This window comes from Parasteatoda tepidariorum, chromosome 2 (assembly GCF_982258835.1).
Source record: "Parasteatoda tepidariorum strain Cologne lab strain chromosome 2, Ptep-v5.0, whole genome shotgun sequence".
NCBI classification, from domain to species: domain Eukaryota; kingdom Metazoa; phylum Arthropoda; class Arachnida; order Araneae; family Theridiidae; genus Parasteatoda; species Parasteatoda tepidariorum.
In genome coordinates, this window is record NC_141756.1 from 46,437,674 (window position 1) to 46,455,616 (window position 17,943).

The following is a 17,943-nucleotide window of genomic DNA, read 5'->3' on the forward strand; positions in this document are numbered from 1 at the left end:
TTAATTTACACTGTTTTAAAGGATTTTTCAGACATATTTCTAGTTCAAAATAATTTTTTTTTACAAAATTATAAAGTTGCCACCTATATTAAATTTCATACTAATGTCATATAAATGAATGCAATTGAAATTGCACAAGATATAACAATAAATCTTTGCTAAAATTAAATTTTTCAATGTAATTTACACAAATTTAATTTTAATTAATTTAGTAGTATGATATGAATTTGTAAAACTGCATATACCTTTTCTCTTTCAGGGTACATAGCCAAATTTTTCAATGCAAAATAAGCACCTTTTTAACACTTTAAAAAAATATCATAAATGGGATGTAGGATGAGCACTATTAAAAAATTTTTCTTGCTATTGTTGTAAGTTCTTCATGAATACATTAACAAAATGCAAAATTATTTTCAAAGAGTTTACATGAGTAATAAAATAAATAATTTCTGACAAAGAACTTTTTTGTTGATTATATTAGCCACCATAAAAACAATTTATGCACAATTTTAAATATATTCAATACTGAGTGGCTCCTTCTATTTCTAAAATTAATAATTACTTTATTTTATTACCCAACAAGCACACGACTTTAGGGCTAGTGAAGGGACAATGTCGGCTCACCTAAAGTGCCATTACGGCGGGCTTTTCATTGCCGTATCGGTTCCGTTAATAAAGTGAAATCTGGGCCAGAATGAGGGCCAGTGCATGGCATTTCAGGCAAAGTGACGGCAATCGTTAAAGGACCGGAACTAGTTTGTTGCCTCTGGATTACTTTGCCATTTTTGCCTGTTAAATACCGGGAAATTTTTTTTTTTTCACAGAATAAAGAGAAAATTGCCGTAAAGGCTTTTATTGTACCTTTATGATGTCTTTTTTGCCTTTTTATCAAAAGCTGAATATGTTCACTGGCACACGTCGTTGCCTCGTTTGCCGTTAAGGCACCTTAACTGTTGGCTGATTAGAAAACGTCTATGCCGTTTTCGCCCGTATCGCACCTTTATTTCAGGTGCTTAGGCGAACTTCTTTGCCTTATTTGCCGGTGTACCACCCTTAACTCACCTCAAACTCAGTTCAATAGAAAGTTTTAATGCCGTCCTTGCCGGTATCACACCTTTATATCAGATGTTTAGGCGAACTTCTTTGCCTTATTTGCTGATATACCACCCTTAACTCACCTCAAACTTGGTTCAATAGAAAACTTTAATGCCGTCCTTGCCGGTATCACACCTTTATGTTAGGTGTATCGGCATTTTTTTTTTTTTTTTTGTCACTTACTTATTTATTAGAGCTCTCCTTAAATTTCAAAGACTTTTTGCTGCATGTTGTTGATAACAATTCTTATTTAAGGAACATAAATTGTTTTCTCTTACTCTGCTGATATCAGCTATAGTAATTTATTGCATTTTAACTTTTTATATTGTAATAAAGCAATAACTGCCATTACATGCAAAAAACTTTATGCTAATATAAAAAGCAAAATGGTGGAAAAAATTGCTCAATTTATGATAAATTATCATCCAATGAATCTTCTTACATAATATAATAGATTTCTTTTTTATTTCATTTTAATCAATTATAAATGCAATAAGTTAAAAGTAGAATCATATAAAAACATTGTGTGTTTAATTGAGTGTTCACATTTTTTTACACATTCTGAGGTAAAATAAAATAAAAATTTTATTCTAGGATAAAAACATATTGCGACTTAATGTATAAGTTATTTAAGTTATGAAAAAAAAATGAAAATTATTATATATATTAATATATAAGTTATTTAAGTTATAAAAAAAATGAAAATAATTATATATATTAAACCTACAATTAGCTTTTCTTGATAGAAACAAAGCCACAACCCAGTCATTATTTTTGTTTTCAATATTATTCATATTTAATATTGGATAACTTTCTTTCAATATTATTCATATTCAATAATAGATAAACAGACATATTATAAATATTTTTAAAAATATATATATACTGGGAACCTGTAAATAACACATCAGTTTCTGTGATTTTAAATAAATAAAGCTGGAATTTTAATAAAAATAAAATGCATAAAATTTAAAATAAAACATGACCTTAAGAAAAGAATATTATTTTATTTCAGTATAACAAATCAAAATACAAACAAGTACATAACTGTACAATAACTTCTTTATAAGCATTCTCTTTCACAATGAATCTAGTTTTCCTGCAAAAAAGTAACCAATTTATTTTACAACAGATTTATTAAATAATAGGTACAGAAACAAAATATCTAATGAATTTTTGACGCATTTTAATTCTGGGTTAAGTTTAATATCAATTAATTCTAACTATTCAAAATACTTTTATTGATCACAGGGAAATATTCGAAGAAAAATTCTATTCAATAATTTTCAAAAATTTTGTTTTTCTCTTATAAATATAGTACGCTATAGAATTTAATAAAGTTGCTCAAACCACCTGTTTTTTTTTTTATTATTTACTAGCGAGCATTGATTGTCACAAAAATAAATTTAAGCTGATTGTAACAAAAGGTAATAATAGCACAAAATGAATATTCCAGCTCGTAATAAAAAAAAATGTGTAAAATAGCGGATTCATTTGGATGGAAAAAAATTGCAGCATCAAATATTAAAACAACTATGAATAATATCCTATGAATTAACGAAACAACCTGGATAAAACTTCTCTTTACAGTATTATGAAACAATTAATTAGTTTAAAAATCGAGAGAACTATGATTGACTTTAAAAAAGTTAAAAGTGGTGACCAAACTTCATTACTTTAAACTCATGTGTTATAAACTGTTAACTTTTAAAATGCTTCCATAAGTTAGAAGACTAATTGAAGCGGTACATATCGCTTAACAATGCTTATATATTGCATTTTGTAACTACAGATCAATCTATTTAATAATTGAACATAAAAATGCATTTTAAATAAAGAATTTGATAGCAAAGCTTTAATATTTTTTAATTTAGAAAGAATACATTCTCACCAAATAGTTTGTAGCTATTAATATGTAATGTAATGTTAATATTTTTAATATTTAAACAAAATTTAACAACTATGAACGAATTTTTTACTTTAAATTAATATGTGAAAATATTTTAAGTTTATATAAAATTAAATTAGTTAATTAAAAGAAATTTTAACCTCAAGGAAATAAACAAACTAAAGGTTTTTAAAAATGCAAAAAATAATAATGTAAAATTTTTTAAAATAGTACTTTTAAAATCTGAAAATACGTTATTTGATTAAAATTTCTATCAATTAAAAGAATATATGATCGTTCAAAATTATACTCCATTAAGTATTAATTACTTAAAAATGATATACCAATTATTATAGAAGAAGTTATTAAAATATGCGATAAAGAGGAATGATTTTCTGAATTTGTAATGAATTTACAAACTAACTAAAGAATATAAATTTTATGCCATCAAGATAGGTTGGTTTAAACTAAACGGTTTTTTAAAATATTTAAATTTTTTTTATACATAAAAAATTTTAATTTGAAGAGAACCAGTTGAAAAAAAAAAGTTGAAAACCAGTGAAATATATATATATATATATATATGGGTCATTCTCACAAAAACAGTCATTTTCATGTCCCCAGTATATTTTATGTTTGTTTTACAACTTACGAAAAAAAAAAATTTCAGGGAAAGTGTCCTTCAGAATGCAAGCTAACAAAAGAATAAAAATAAAATTATTAATTTTTATTTTTTATTAATTTTAGGTAATAAAAATATACCAATATGTCATTCCCTCACTTGTCCCCACTGCTGATTTAAAAAAAGAAAAAAATTGTTTCTGAAATAAAAATTTTTTTTTTACAAATTTGTGTTTTTTATTTGAGAATATTGAAATATAGAATTCAGAAAATAAATTTTAAATTTAATTTCAGATAAAAATATTAACACAGCACTATTTTAAACTTTGTCCCCAGTATTTCGCGTCATTCCCTCACAACAATGTTCTTATCACCTGCAATCATCTTAGAATAAAAATATTTTAATAAAAACTTCAGAAGTTAACAACTGGCATCATAGAACAAAATTGCAGTATGTTTCCATCTTCAACTTAAAGAAGCTTTGCTGTGGAATAAATTTGAATGAATCAAACCAGGTAAAATTTTTTACATTTGTCATTCCCTCATGTCGTTTTTTAGAGTAAAATAAAATACAACTTCATCGAAAAAGTGGATAATTATATGTAGCTTTCTTGTATGAATATAATTGTATGTGATTGACTTCAGAAATTAATAAAGCCTAACTGTTATTTTTAAATTTTATTGAATTCGTCATTTCCTCACTAGTGTATAAAGTGAGGGAATGACGCTGAAGTGAGGGAATGATTCAAGATGAGTATATTATTAAATTTTTTTTTGTTCAATCGTGCCAGTCAATTTTATTTCCCAAACCTGTAAAAACTATTAAATATATAAGACTAAATTATAATAAATATTAGATATACTTAGTATGTTATCATTTTCAAACTTTAGGTAGATGTAACTTAGATAAAAACATGTATTAAAATAAAATATCATTCCCTCACTATTAGTGTCAGTCCCTCACTTTTTAAATAGTGAAAATAATTAATTTGCTTATTAATTAATTTGAAAAATAAATTAATAAATTGATTTATTAAACTAATTAATGTATTTATTAAATTAATTAATTAATTATTAATTATTATAAATTAATAATTATAAATTAATTATTTAAAAAATTAATTAATTTAAATATTAAGTATAATTTATAGGATATATACTTTCTTTATAATGCCATTACATATTTCTATTAATATAGAAAGTTTCAGAGCTTTTTATTCACTTTACTTTTTTGGGATTTTATGAACTGAAAAATTACAGTTTTCGTGAGAATGACCCATATATATATATATATATATTAAACATTATAACAGTACATAGCACTTAATAACAGCTATGCAATAATTTTAAGATTTATTTTATAATAAATTTTTACTTTAAAATTTTTAATATTTAAAAATTATGAAAGGAAATTTACTTTAAGATGACATGTAAGCTATGATAAAATCAAATCATTTGACTAAAAAAGAAATTTCTCTCAACAAATACAAGTAATTCTAGTATAGGCATAATTTTTAAAAAAACGAGCTGAAACTTTTTTAAAAAAGTAATAAATTTAGGCGGCTAAAAAGCTAAGAGTTTAGGAAAGTACCTTTGAAAATCAAAAACAGGTATTTTGATTAAAAAATTTCGATTTAAAAAAAAATATTTCCTTATAAAACTTTTCCTTTAAAATAATAAAAAATTATTTATTGATAGTCTGAAAATATTTTAATACAAATTACAGTCGAAGAAATTATTAAAATTGCAGTTCTACATATAGAATATAAAGTAGATTTTCTAATTTTGCTATGAATTTGTAAAATAGATTCCACAAATTATAGAATATAAAATCGGTGCTACTGAGTTAAAATGTAGTTTTATCATGTTCTTACCTTTTCTGTTGATTCTCGTGCATTCTAATTCTAGTACTCAACCATTCTATTTCATTCACATTCTCAGAATTTCTGGACTTTTCATGAAAGAAAGAAAAATAATTAGAATATGAACGTGGAAAAAACTGTTATAAATCAACAAAATAAAAACATTAAATTAAAAAAAAAAAACTGCTTAGAACTCATTTCTATACAATAAGTTTATGTTTACCAGCTATCTCGTACATGCACAATGCTTATCGGAAGTTATTATTAACTACTGAAGATATTTCTTATAAAATAATTACCATTGGCAATTACTATAGAATATAGTTCAAAATTAAAATGCGAAATTTAGATTATTTTTTTTTGAATTAGGTAAAATTAGATAAGTTATGATAAAATTAAATCATTTGACGAAAAAAATTTTTCCCACCTCAAAAAAAATTCTAGTATATTTAAAATTTTCAATTTTAGTCTAGCATGTGTATGGTATGTTTGTTAGTCTAGTATGTGGTCAACATTTACAAAAGTCAAAAATAAACTTGCAAATTTTTTAGGAAAGTACTTTTGCTAATCAGAAATAAGTATTTTGATTAAAAAATGTTAAGGATTCAAAAAAATATTTTCTTTAAAATTATAAACAATTATTTACTAATAATCATAAAATATTTCAATAATACAAAGAATGCCACAAATTATTGAATATAAAATGGATGCCACTAAGTTAAAATGTAGTTTTAACATGTTCTTACCTTCTTTTCTGTTGACTGCCATTTTCAGTCTCTCCAGACTTTTCATGAAAGAAAAAGAAAACAATAAGAATATAACCATAGAAAAAACAGCAAAAAATCAACAAAGTAAGAACAATGAATTGAGAAAAAAAATAAAAAACTGCTTCTAACTATTTTCTATACAATATATCTGACAATAAGTTTAATGTTTACCACCTATTTTTTATATGTTCAATGCTTATCGTAAACTAGTATTAACTACTGATGATCTTGCCTTTAAAATAATTACACTAGGCAAATGCTATAAAATATAGTTCAGAATTGAAAGGGTATATTTAGAGGACAAGTTTATATCTAAAATAAAAAATCGAATTTAAAGTCCTAACTTATTATGCATCTTTTTCTAAAATGGGGTAAAATGTGTGTTTAGATAAATTCTGCCTAATATTTATAATAAAATTACATTATCAAATCAATCAAATATTATAAATGACAATCATTAAGAAAATAGTAATTTATAGTTCTTTTATAACATGACGTAGTATTAAAGTGAAAAATTTTCTTTTTTAAATTTTGTTCTCTAATTCAAATTTAGAAAAGGAATAAGATATGAAAGGAAAAAAAATCCGGCATAACAGACATAGAAGTCTATTCAAATTATAGATACTAAAATAGTCCAATATATTACTTTTGTCCGGGTTACCCTTAATTTCAGAAATAAAATTCCTTGCCTCTTCCATCATAATTTCAAAAAATATTTAGATTAATTTTTTGCACTACATAGTAATCATCAGAAATATATATATATTCAACAGTCAATTAAAATCACTTTTTTTTACGGAAAATATGTCAAGCATAATGCTTTTTTAAAAATAAAATTTCAATAGGTGAAAGTTCAACAGGAAGAGATTTAAAATAAACAACCCTATAAATCTTAAGATAGAGAATGAATTAAGAAAAAGATAAATAAGATTAGATAAATAGTAAAATTTGCACAAGAACTGGAAAAAGAGCTAGAAACAGAAAACTTAATTCTATGAAGAAAGAAAAAATATTATGCTGCAAATATTTCTATACTTAAAAAGAACTTTGAATTCATTTCCACAAAAAAATATTCTTATTTTAAATAATTTTAAAAAATGCAAATATGTTGCAGTAGATTTCTTTTATGGGATAATAAAGTATATGTTTATCTTAATTACTTTTAACCTCATTGGCTACATAGTGTTAACGTGAATTTTAGAGTGAATTATATTTCACGCTTATTGCAAGATTTTTTTCATGTTTTGGCCGAAAATTACATCGTTCCTGACAGTTCCAGCATTTCTGTTTACTTAAAATCAAATTTCCTGTCCCTTTTGTACACAAAGATATGGGCCAAAACAATTTTTTTTACCATTCATTATAAATGTAACTTTCGTTATAAATATAAAGTTTTTCAAAAATATGAAAAAAATTTTAAAAGACATTTTAAGAAAATGCTTTTGCAGATTAAATTATGCGTTATTTATTTAAAAAATTTAAACATGTTTTAAAAAACATACTTCAATAACAGTAAAGTATGTAGTTTCCTAATATTATTAAAAATTTAATCCTAAATTTTACCCTTAATATAAAGATTTGAGATGTTCTTACCTTTTATCTTGACCTTTCTTCCAAAAGATTTTTTCTTCCAAAAGATTTTTCTTACAGTATTTCCATCCGTGCAAAAAAAAAAAAAAATAAATAAATAACATTAATAAAAAGCAATTACAAAGCAACAAAAGCAAACTTAGAAAGAGTTTTTCCAGTTAATTTATTCTGAAAAATATTAAGAGCTGAAAGCAAGTGTGAGACGAGTTTTAGATTGTTAAACGTTTCTAATTTAAAACTCTTATCAAAAAATTAATAAATTTAAATTATACGATAAACTAATAAAAAATTAGAAAATGTTAATACCATTTATTTTTTTTTTCTTAGTGGTCGGAAACATATTTGAAGAAAACCCTTTAGGTCTGATCAGAAGTTTTATTTGAAACAAAAGGTGAAACGCGCCGTCAATACATAGTCCTGGTAAAAAATGACTACCGATTTTTTTAATAAAATAAATAAGGTAATTAAACTAAGTAAGTAAATTAATTTAAATAATTATTAAATTAAAAACTTTTTAAAAAAATAAAGAAGCATTTGATTTAAATAGCTATGGAAAATCATTTTTCTATTGTTAGAATTAATGGAACTTATAATTCATTTTAAAACTAAAATGGTAACTTACATGCTAATCATAACGATTAAAAAATATAATTACTAAAAACTAAATAAAGAAAATAAAAACAAACTATTTGTGAAAAATTAATAAATAATAGTGTACTGAAAATATAACATGAGCTAAAGAATAAAAGTTTACTTACTTGTCCTTAGGCCATTCCTGTCCTTAGGTCGCATTCCTGCAATAAAGCAGAAAGGAGACCTCTTTTGAAGTTGACCATTTCCATTATTTATCTCCTTTTTTTTCAAATTTTTTGGCGACCATTGAATCTTTTGGCGTCTGGGGTAAGTGGACCACCTGGTTGAAGAGACTATTTCTTAGAATCGGGGAAGGGGGTTTAAAGTGCTTAGCGTTCGCTTTCCCCTCTCTCTTTTCCTTAACTTGAAGGATTGGAAGCAAGGTCACTTAAATGATTCTTTTTAAAAATACGTGTCCTGTGATTTCAAACAGTAAGATGTCCTCAAATTAAGATCAATATTTATTTTTAAATTATTAAAAACAATTTCTGGTGTTATGAAGGAAAAATAAATTAAATAACAAAAACATTTAGTTAATTACCAACGATAAATGAACTCTCGAAATTAAATAATTGCATTATGTCAAAACTTATTTTGTATGCTTTTTTTTTCAGAAAAACTTTTATACTTCTACACTTGGAAATAATGCTTATATAAATGTTTTGACTTCCTGTGCAGAAAAATAAAATCCTGTTTCTCTATAAGATTAATATGTATTATTAATAAATATTATTAACTCTTTCTGTTAAGGAATTGTTCCATGCGAAAATTAAAAAAAGAAAAAGAGGGAGTCTCTGACTCCCCCCGTTTCCGATCACCTATCCGCGTAATTGTTTCACTTAAATCCTTGTTTTATTGTCTTCCCTTAAAAACCAATATTTTAAACTGAAACGCTGAACATTTTGCTTTTAAAATGTACAAGTGAAGTAGCGTTATGTAAGAATGTTTTGTTAAAATGCTAATCGTAACGACTTCGAGGACTACCTCAACTTGAAAATTATCATATGCACTTTAAAGAAGATTTGACCTAAGGAATACAGATTGTGTATTACAATAATAAAACAAGAAAAATTGCTGAGAAATTATTTTATTTATTGACGAGAATTTTAACAGTTTAAACTGGGAATACTTTTTATTGTTAGGTTTATTTATTTATTTATTTTTAAAAAAGTCAATTTAACTGTTAAGATTTATATCTTGCAACATGCAAATCCCTCTCTCTCTCTTTCGCTACTCTTAATTCACAATTCAGTGCGAGCTTACAAAATTAAAAAAAAGACAAAGATCTCCTGACGAAAAAATAAATTTTCTGCAAAAATGAATAAACAGTCAATATTTAAAATATACCTGAAAAAAATCACGAATGAACACTTAAATTAGCAATGACTTGCAAATAAATTGGAATTCGAAGGAAAATTCGTTTTAGGTTTACATATAAAAATGATTTTTTAGCTCATCGAATTTTAACTGCATAATTACATTTAAGTGGAAAATACGAAGAAAACAATTCGGTAAAATTGCGGAACTGTATTGACATTTCTAGTTTTTTTTAAAAAAAAAAAAAAAAAAAAAAAAAAAAAAAAAAAAAAAAAACATTAACTTGGATAATAAAATTAAAATATATCCTGCATTTAAACTATTTATTTGATAAATTTTCTATTCAAATTGTAAGGGTTTAACAGAAATTCTGGTTTTCACAAATATAGTTCTTATTACCACACATTTAGTAGAAAATACAAAACAGAACAGTTAATTTTATTGAATAAAGGCTTATAAGAAGAAAATGCTCTTAGCTACCATGATTATTTACCATATTTTACCAAAATTTAACAAACATTATAAAATTTTATCTTATTGTCAACCTAAAACATTACCCAAACACTTTGGTAAAAATTATCGAGTTTTTTGGTGTTTCCATAGAGCTAGAATTATGGTAAACTTAGCAATATTTTGATAGTTTTGATCATACATTTTCTCATCTTACAGATCATCCATATATAGTAATTTTTTTACAAGTATAAGAGTTAATAATACTTATTATCGAATGTTAAATTTTCTCTGTATTTCTTTCTATAAACCATAGTAATTTCAAATTTTAAAATCTTGTTGTTTTTGCTCAGAAAAACAAAATTTCAATTCTGTAGAGGAATTTTTGTGTCCAGCAGAACGGCTCATACGATATTTTTTATCACTAAGTGTAGGAGTTAATAATTCTCAAACAAATTATCGATCATAAATTTTCTTCATTCCATCGTAATCCCTGTACACTTCTCTACAGTGCATTGTAATTTGATTGTTCTAAATCTTGCAGTTTTTGCTCTACAAAACAAAATACAGATAATAAAACGTAGATTGAAGTTATCAATGGCGCATACGGCAATAATTTAACTCCGCTGGCTACGCCCTAACGATTTTTTAATTCAGAAAGAAACGCATGGTATTGTAACGTATTATTATTTCTCTACTCAAAGAATTAAGGAGTTTTCCTCCCTAAACATTGCCCGTTCATAAATTTTTCTGTATTGGTTCAAAATTAAATAAAAACAGAGTACATTAATTATTTTTTCCTTCTGAACTTTTTTGCTAATTTAAGAAATGAAATACAGTTAGAAGTTTCTGAGTTAACTCATAAATATTAAGACACTAAAAAATTTAAATGCATGAATTACAAAAGATCTAACTTTAAATGCATTTGTGTCCAGATGAGAGAAGAATTGAATTTTAATAATTTATGAAGATGCGAAATAAGAAGATTTAACAATTTAATTACCGTTAATTTTTCTTTTAGAGTTTTCTTTTTATATTTTAGCTTTCTTCATTATTGCACGAACCACGAAATATAGTTAATTAAGTAAGTTACCGATTTATTATATCAATTGTTAGAATTATGGCAGGTTGAAACTGATTTCTCGCTTTATAATATTTTAATGTTAATTTTAATTTGAATAATGTTAATTTTAAAACATATGAATGAGAATGAATTTGATTTATTTGAATCATTTACAAGCTCTGGACTGTTCAGATACAAGGAGTTTAAAAATCCAAAAAAGTGCAAAGAATTATGATGCTTTGTTGTACTTATAAAGCATAAAAAGCGAGATCCTCTCCATTTTTAACAAGTTATATTACTAATCAAATAAGACCTTGATATTAAATCAAAAAATATTTTTTTTAAAAATTAGAGTTCATTTATATATTTATTTTTCATTTACTTTTCTAATTTCCCACAAATGGTTGAAAGATTTTTGTTAGATACATTTTAGAAACACAATTTTGATCTGTAAATGACTTTTACGGTGTATTGCTTTTCGCAATCTGCGAAATATGAGAATTTTGCGTTTTTCTGTTATATTTTTGCTTATTTATTTCTTTAGGAAAAAAAATAAACAGTTCAATGAAAAACTTATTACGAACAATTGAACATAATAGTGGTCTTATGAAAATGTTAAATAATAATAATCGTCAGCAATATAAGGAAAGAAATTAAAACTGAAATTGATGATAGGGGAGATCGATTCAAAACATAAAAAAATAACAAAATATTGGAAAAGTCTGAAGTTCCTCAAGAACTCTGACCCCCAACAGGGTGGGATGTGAGAAACGCATAACCGGACATCGTTAACTTCTCAAGTTACCATACACTAACAAAGAGAGGAAAAGGATCTTTTTTTGAAACAGCTACATTCCATCACCTTCTCGTCCCCCTCAAAGTAAACTTTAACTTCTTAATTCTAAAATAAAGGTCTTTACTTCTTTTACTAACAAATATTTTAATATCATGAAGGGCACACAAATACACTTACAAACTCCTTTTTATTCCTGAAATTCTATTGCATAAAATTGATCATTAAAATTCTTATGATTCTCTTTTTGATATTGACTTTACATTTAATATATGCAGTTAAAAAAAAAAGCGCTAGTTCTTACAACGTACAAAGGTGCTTGCATTACAAACTACTAATTTTAGTGCAATCATTACTAATAATAATTCAAATTATTATAATTTTATCGAAAACTATTTAAAACAGCACTAATTCGATAATTAATTATTATGATGGGTCGCTCCTGGGAGAGCAACCCCCCTGTGTAAGGAAGGGACAGTGAGTAAACTTTGTTTTTGTTTTTACGAAAATAATTCGAAACAATATTTTCATTTAAGGTTTGTTATAGTAGTGTAAAGATTAAGGTGTTAAAATTCTGAGTTGGAAACTTAAATCCTTTAATTTTCTATTAAGATATGTTTACTGGACTGCTCGAAATTGATTATATGGGGTTTATTTGATATAAACCCCATATAATCAATTTCGGGAGATATTATATTTATTTGAGCTAAGTCAAATAAAGAATGAATAAGTCAATACGGCAAAAAAATTACTCAGCGTAAATTACTAAACGTTGAATTACAAGTTCCTTAAAATAAATATTCTACAAAAAATATGAATATCAAAAAAAATTTTATTTTTTACAAAATAAAGAGTAAAAATTTAATTTAACTATGTCGTATTAGGTAAACTTCGTTATTCCTACTATAATTGCGAAATTTATTATATTTAACTGTAAATAAACTAAGAATAAGTTACTAGATATCAGATATTATTGATATAAAATTTTATTGAAAGATTGGTTTGAACTGTTTTCTAAAAACCGAATTAATCCAAATAAAAAAGATTATTAAAATAAAAAATTAAAAAAAGTATGTGTTATTAAGAGAGAAAAAATATACTTTACAATTACAATTTTGTTAATAAAATGATTAATGAAAGTCAAGGAATACTATTAGTTTAATAACATGAGAGAATTGTAAATGCACTATTCCAGTCACTGGATACCCATTGATCATTTTTTTTCTTGGATAGATCTTTTATAAGGTCGTCATAAATTACAAAAGGTGTCTAAGTTAATTTTTATCCTTTTGTCAGTCAATGGGCCAAATTGATAATTAATTCCAGCCAATATACGTTTCGTAGAACAATACAAAATTCTTTTCTTTTTTCAGTATTAATATTTATATAATAATTGCTGCCAAGAAGGAGAACAATAGTTGTGCATAAGTTAACTATAAAAAGATTATAAAATGCTTTAAAGTAATTTAATGTAACACTATTAAAAATACGCTCTGGTGAAAATAAAAAGAAAAAACTCAGTCTGTAAAACAATGAATCCTAAGAATTTCAAAAATTGTCTTCTTTATTTTTTATTATTTCATTTCGAGATGCTTTTTGATTTTCGAGACGCTATCATGATTTTTTTCATGACTCTTAGAATTCTTTACTTAAGATAATAGTGTTGAAGTTTTCGATTAAATTGGTCTAATCGAGGAGTGCGAACGCATGAGAACCTAGAATAATAACATTAACATTGATCATTCCTAAAACTTTCTTTTTATATGAAGTTGGAAAAATAGACCGCATTGCTAAATTAACGTGAAACGAGCAGATATTAATAAATTTCCTTCTCTGTCAGAAGACTGAAAAGGTCCCTGACACCGCCACTGTTTTGGGGTTTTCAACTTAACGTTACACTTTATCAAACACTGTTAGATTTAGAAACTTCACATTACGAAGATATGTAGGAGATTGAACGCAAATTGCAATGGAATTAAAAAATAATTCTAAAATTAAGTCAAGATTATTTTTATTCTTAAACTTGTTAGAAAAATAACACGTGGGCCGCTCTATGGCCGCAAGAATTCAGTTTCAGAAGTTAAATTTGGTATGCTGAAAGAGCCAAATTTAGTTTATAACCGTAACATAGAGTCTTTATTTCCTCTTAGAAACTCTTATTTGTTTGAAAGTTATTACAATTTAAAAGGTTCTTCTTAATTTTTTCTTTAACTAATAAATATTTATCGATTGTTGTGGAAAAATTTTTCATTTACGCGATTTTCATAATATCCCTCTTGACTTCATTAAAAATAATAAAAATAAAGAAAAAAAAAATATATAGAAAAAAATTAGATGTTGCCAAATATAAAACTTCGACATTTCATACCGACATTTGAAAATATATGTAGAATAAAGAGAAATAAGAATTGTTTCCTATATGATCTGTTAACAAGAAAAAATTACTTCTAATTTATTAATTCTTATTGTGTCGCGCATTCTGCCTTTCTAAATGGTATATTTTTAAGCACAGTTATTTATTATTCAAATCCAGCTATCCTTTTTATTCTGTTAAAATTAACAAGTTAATATAATGAACTTAAATAAAAGTATAATAATTTTATATTAAACAAATAATTTTTAATCGACTTTTCAGGAAGAAAAAAAAAACTTTTAAGAACATTCTGGAGAAAGGTTTGTACCCAATGCCTCTAGTTCTGAGAGAAAAAAAAACGATTTTGCGCGTGGGCATAAACTGCTTTTTCCATAGAACATCTTCAATGCGTAATAACTCTCGGCGAGACCGTTTTTCCTTATTTTTCATTTGTCAAAACTTAGTAATCCTTAAAATACAACTGCTGGCAATCCAATCGTAATTTTTATTTAAAAAAGTAGAAGAAAACGATTTGTACTTGATCTTCAATTGTTTCAAACTTGATGAACGAGAATCAACTACAGGGATTATCGAGCGTAGCGAACAGGTGACGGTGCCTCCATCTAGAAAACAAGGATACATAAAAATAAATTGTGTCGAATAACTATTATCAGTAAGCGTATGATTAATATTTAAAATCGCCTCTAAAAAGGGACTGTAGAAGCTGATAAATTGATAAAAATTTATCTGCTGCAGTCAAGGTATAAATTATCGTCACAATCTGAAAAACATTTAATATATTTAAATATTTGCATGTTTACGAACTATGGTCTGTTTTGATTTTTTTTTTTAAATTAACGTCAAACTTTAACCGGATTTTAATAAATTAATTCTAAAAGAACTGCACTCTTTAAAAAGTAGGTATGAAAATTGGATTCGTTTTGTACTATGAAAATTGCCAAGTCGATTCGGCAGCATGAAATACTATTTCATTTTTCGCCAGTTTATGGTTAAAAGTTAAAAGAGCTCCACTTAGTTCTAATTACATAATCATTCAATTTTGTCCAAATAGTTATGCCTTTTCTAAAATATTGATTTGCAAATTGACCGTTACCAACAGTTTAATTGTTTGTTAATTTAACAGTTTGCAAATTGACCTATATCAACAGTTTAATTGGGCAAACAGATAAAATTTCGGTTCTCTTACCGTTATTTTCATATTTCAGCCATATTTCTGCTATTGTTTCCTAAGATTTAAAACACAGCACAATTTTAAAATTTGTTAACCCCAAAACCCCTTGTGAGAAAAAACAATGTTTTTAATTCATGTATAGGAAACATTTTGCAAATGACGTTTGAAAATGGATAAATGTGTGTTTATTATTTTGTATTGTTATGTTTCTTTCATTTTTCTACAACTAGGGAACATTATTGGAGAATGAGTAATTTTTCACACAATGCATTTTTATTTAAATTTTATATCGACTTCATAGAAGAAAAAATCGTTAACTTTTTTTAAATCATGCTATAACTTTTGTATTTTTTCCAGCTTTAAATACGATGCTATTTTGATTAACACTTGAATTGAAGTATGTGATGAATGTAAGTGTAAAGAAAGATTGAAACAGAGAAATTTAATGTTTAATTTTGTCTAATTTGCTATTAAAAGAATTGAGTTTTAAAATAAAACTCAATAACGTAATTCTGGTTTTAAATAACTATTCCGCGATTTAATTGGTAAAGGTAATATGCAGTAGAACATTTTTTATTTATGTCACATTTTATGCTAGAATAAATAGTGCAGACCCTTGCCACACATGAATGATAGATTTGCTTTTTTTTAGTAAGCAGAAACTTTTGTTGGAGGGTTGTCCTTGGGTGGGGGAGGGATATGGTTTCCGCAGAGTCCGCGGGGGGTTATGCCTCGACTCATTCGCTGGACAGAAGCCGTACCGACAGTCATTCTGTGTAAATTGGCGAAATTCTATCAAAGTTAAAAGAAAGGCAACCCTACAAGACCCGACACTTTATATTTTCTGTCATCTATCGGCAGGAATCGAAAACACGTCTAAAGTAAAAAATAAAAAAACAGCGCCATCTATGTATTGCATTCAAAACAGTTATTTTTCCCTTAATGTATATAAACTATTTTAAAAATAAATATAATACTGCATGAAAAAATATTTTTGTTATGCGAATAAAAAATAAATATAATTAACATTTTGAAAGTATAATTTTTATTTTTATCTATATTCTGCATTATAAGCTTAGAGAAAAAAATTATTTGCTTAATATTTTGAAGTTTAATTAATAAAAATATCCAAATATATTTTTATTATTTAAAAACGTATATTGAAGAATAAAATTTCCTAAGCAATTATTACCTTCAAGTATTGCTTAAAAGTTTACGGAAAAAAAAGTTACTTACTTTATTGGACTAGACCTTTGCTATAACCAATCAGAAAATTTAAACACGATTTTTTTAAAATTCAAAATTCCTAAGACCATTTAAACTATTTTGAATTCAGTTTTTAAGAAGTAAGTGATTAAACTAAGATATTAAGTTTAAAATGAACATTAAAATAAAAAAAAATAAAAAACAGTTTATATAAATGAAAAGTTTATTATTTTAAATGGTATACATTCATTATTACAAAATACTTAAATTGTAATAAAAATTAGTAAATTAATGTAATAAAAAAGCATATTTCATTAAAAATCCTTGCTCTAAATTCAAGATATTTATAATTTCAAGGAGGATATAAGCAATTTACAATATTTTTTTCTATTTATTTTCTATAAATGGATTTTTTTATTTACATGAATTTTGAACTTACCAATTCATTTTTGTTTTAAAGAATGTTTAAAAAAAGAATCATAGTCTGGAAAAAATTCATGTTAATTTCATTTGATTAATTTCATTGTTCTAGTTAAAAGTATTAATATTTATTCGTATTTTTAAGGGAATATGTATTCAATTTTTCTTGAAAGTAACAAATATATTATATTTCAAGTTAAAAATTATACTTCAGAAAATGATTTCAAAAAGAAAAAATTAAAAAAAAAAAATTATATATATTTATTTAAAAATTGTAATCAAATTTAAAATGATTATTTTTTATTAAAATTACTTTTTTAAAAAATATAATAGGTAATGCCACAGAAAGTATATTTAGATTATAATAAAATAATAAAATTCTAGTTTTTAATATTCTATTTAAAAAATTAGCAGTTTTCAAAGAATAATAAAAACTGTTTTTTTCCTCTCAAAAAATACGGTCAAAAAATACTCATTAATGTTTTATGAATTTTTTTCCTTTCTCTCCTGATTTTTTTCAAAGTTTTGAGTTAAAAGCACATTTTTTACCAACTCTGCATCTATTCATTATTAATCAATTGTAACATTACATTTAATTAACGGTATACAATAAAGGTCCTGTAACTAATTAAGTGTAAGAGGCCAAACAGCGGTATACAATAAAGGTCCTGTAACTAATTTAGTGTAAGAGGC

General features: G+C 25.1%; 1 protein-coding gene and 1 long non-coding RNA gene across 4 annotated transcripts in view; both read right to left on the reverse strand.

Annotated features, from left to right (window-relative positions):
• LOC107452571 (uncharacterized) overlaps positions 1-17,943 on the reverse strand; it is a 34,177-nt gene that overhangs the window by 10,814 nt on the left and 5,420 nt on the right. The window contains exon 3 of one of the 3 annotated variants that reach the window (XM_087157267.1): positions 14,755-15,055. The exons of the other annotated variants lie outside the window; for them this stretch is intronic. Within the exon in view, the coding sequence (XP_087013393.1) occupies positions 14,886-15,055 (170 nt within the window). The 3' untranslated portion in view covers positions 14,755-14,885. Of the gene's footprint in view, positions 1-14,754; positions 15,056-17,943 lie in introns of those variants that run through there. 3 annotated transcript variants of the gene reach the window in all.
• LOC147815254 (uncharacterized) lies at positions 2,083-7,967 on the reverse strand. The gene is made up of 4 exons (XR_015431363.1): positions 7,827-7,967; positions 6,213-6,250; positions 5,479-5,555; positions 2,083-2,194 (listed from the first exon to the last, which is right to left on the reverse strand). It is a non-coding gene; the product is annotated as an uncharacterized LOC147815254 (long non-coding RNA).